The following is a 563-nucleotide window of genomic DNA, read 5'->3' on the forward strand; positions in this document are numbered from 1 at the left end:
AGGCCTGGTATTCCAGGACCAAAGCATCAGAGTTGCTGGTGGCACATGGAAGCCATGCAAAGATGGGTCAAGACTGAGTGGTTAATGGGGTGGAAGAGCAGGAGTGGCCAGAACCTGCTTTTACCTTGTCACTGAGTCCCTCCACCCACAGGACCCAGTCAGCAGCCACCCCACCAACTTGTGGCCCACTTGAACCAGCCCAGTCAACGTTTCAGAATTCATGGGGCCTTCCCTACCTGCTTGCCCCGAGCTGAGAGGCCAGAGTCACCTCCAATGCGGCCTCTGAGGTTGAGTTCACTCTCACCGTGCCGGCATAGGTAGATGGAGCGGGGTGTGACGTGAATGTTCATGAGATAGTAGACTGTGCGGCTCTGGATATGGTCCTGCACACGATTCACCATGTAGCGTGTGCCCACGTCGAAGATCTTGATGTAGGACAGGTGGCTGGGCCAGTCCAAGCAGGAGCAAGGGCAGCTCAGGAGCTGATGTTGGAGAAGCTGATCCCAAGAGAAAGCCCCAACCACACACCCTGCCTTCAAGCCTACTCCATAACACAGCTCTCA

At 55.8% G+C, this 563-nt stretch overlaps 1 protein-coding gene across 1 annotated transcript in view; it reads right to left on the reverse strand.

Annotated features, from left to right (window-relative positions):
• The window catches only part of LOC105000833 (6-phosphofructo-2-kinase/fructose-2,6-bisphosphatase 1-like), a gene marked incomplete at both ends in the record, with an annotated part of 13,800 nt that extends 13,240 nt beyond the window's left edge, over window positions 1-560 (reverse strand). Inside the window, one exon of the mRNA XM_010856874.1 lies at window positions 237-560. Within this exon, the coding sequence (XP_010855176.1) occupies window positions 237-560 (324 nt within the window). The remainder of the gene's footprint in view (window positions 1-236) is intronic.
• Window positions 561-563: the final 3 nt, after the last annotated feature.

Source organism: Bison bison, unplaced genomic scaffold (assembly GCF_000754665.1).
Source record: "Bison bison bison isolate TAMUID 2011002044 unplaced genomic scaffold, Bison_UMD1.0 scf7180017854474, whole genome shotgun sequence".
Lineage (NCBI taxonomy): Eukaryota > Metazoa > Chordata > Mammalia > Artiodactyla > Bovidae > Bison > Bison bison.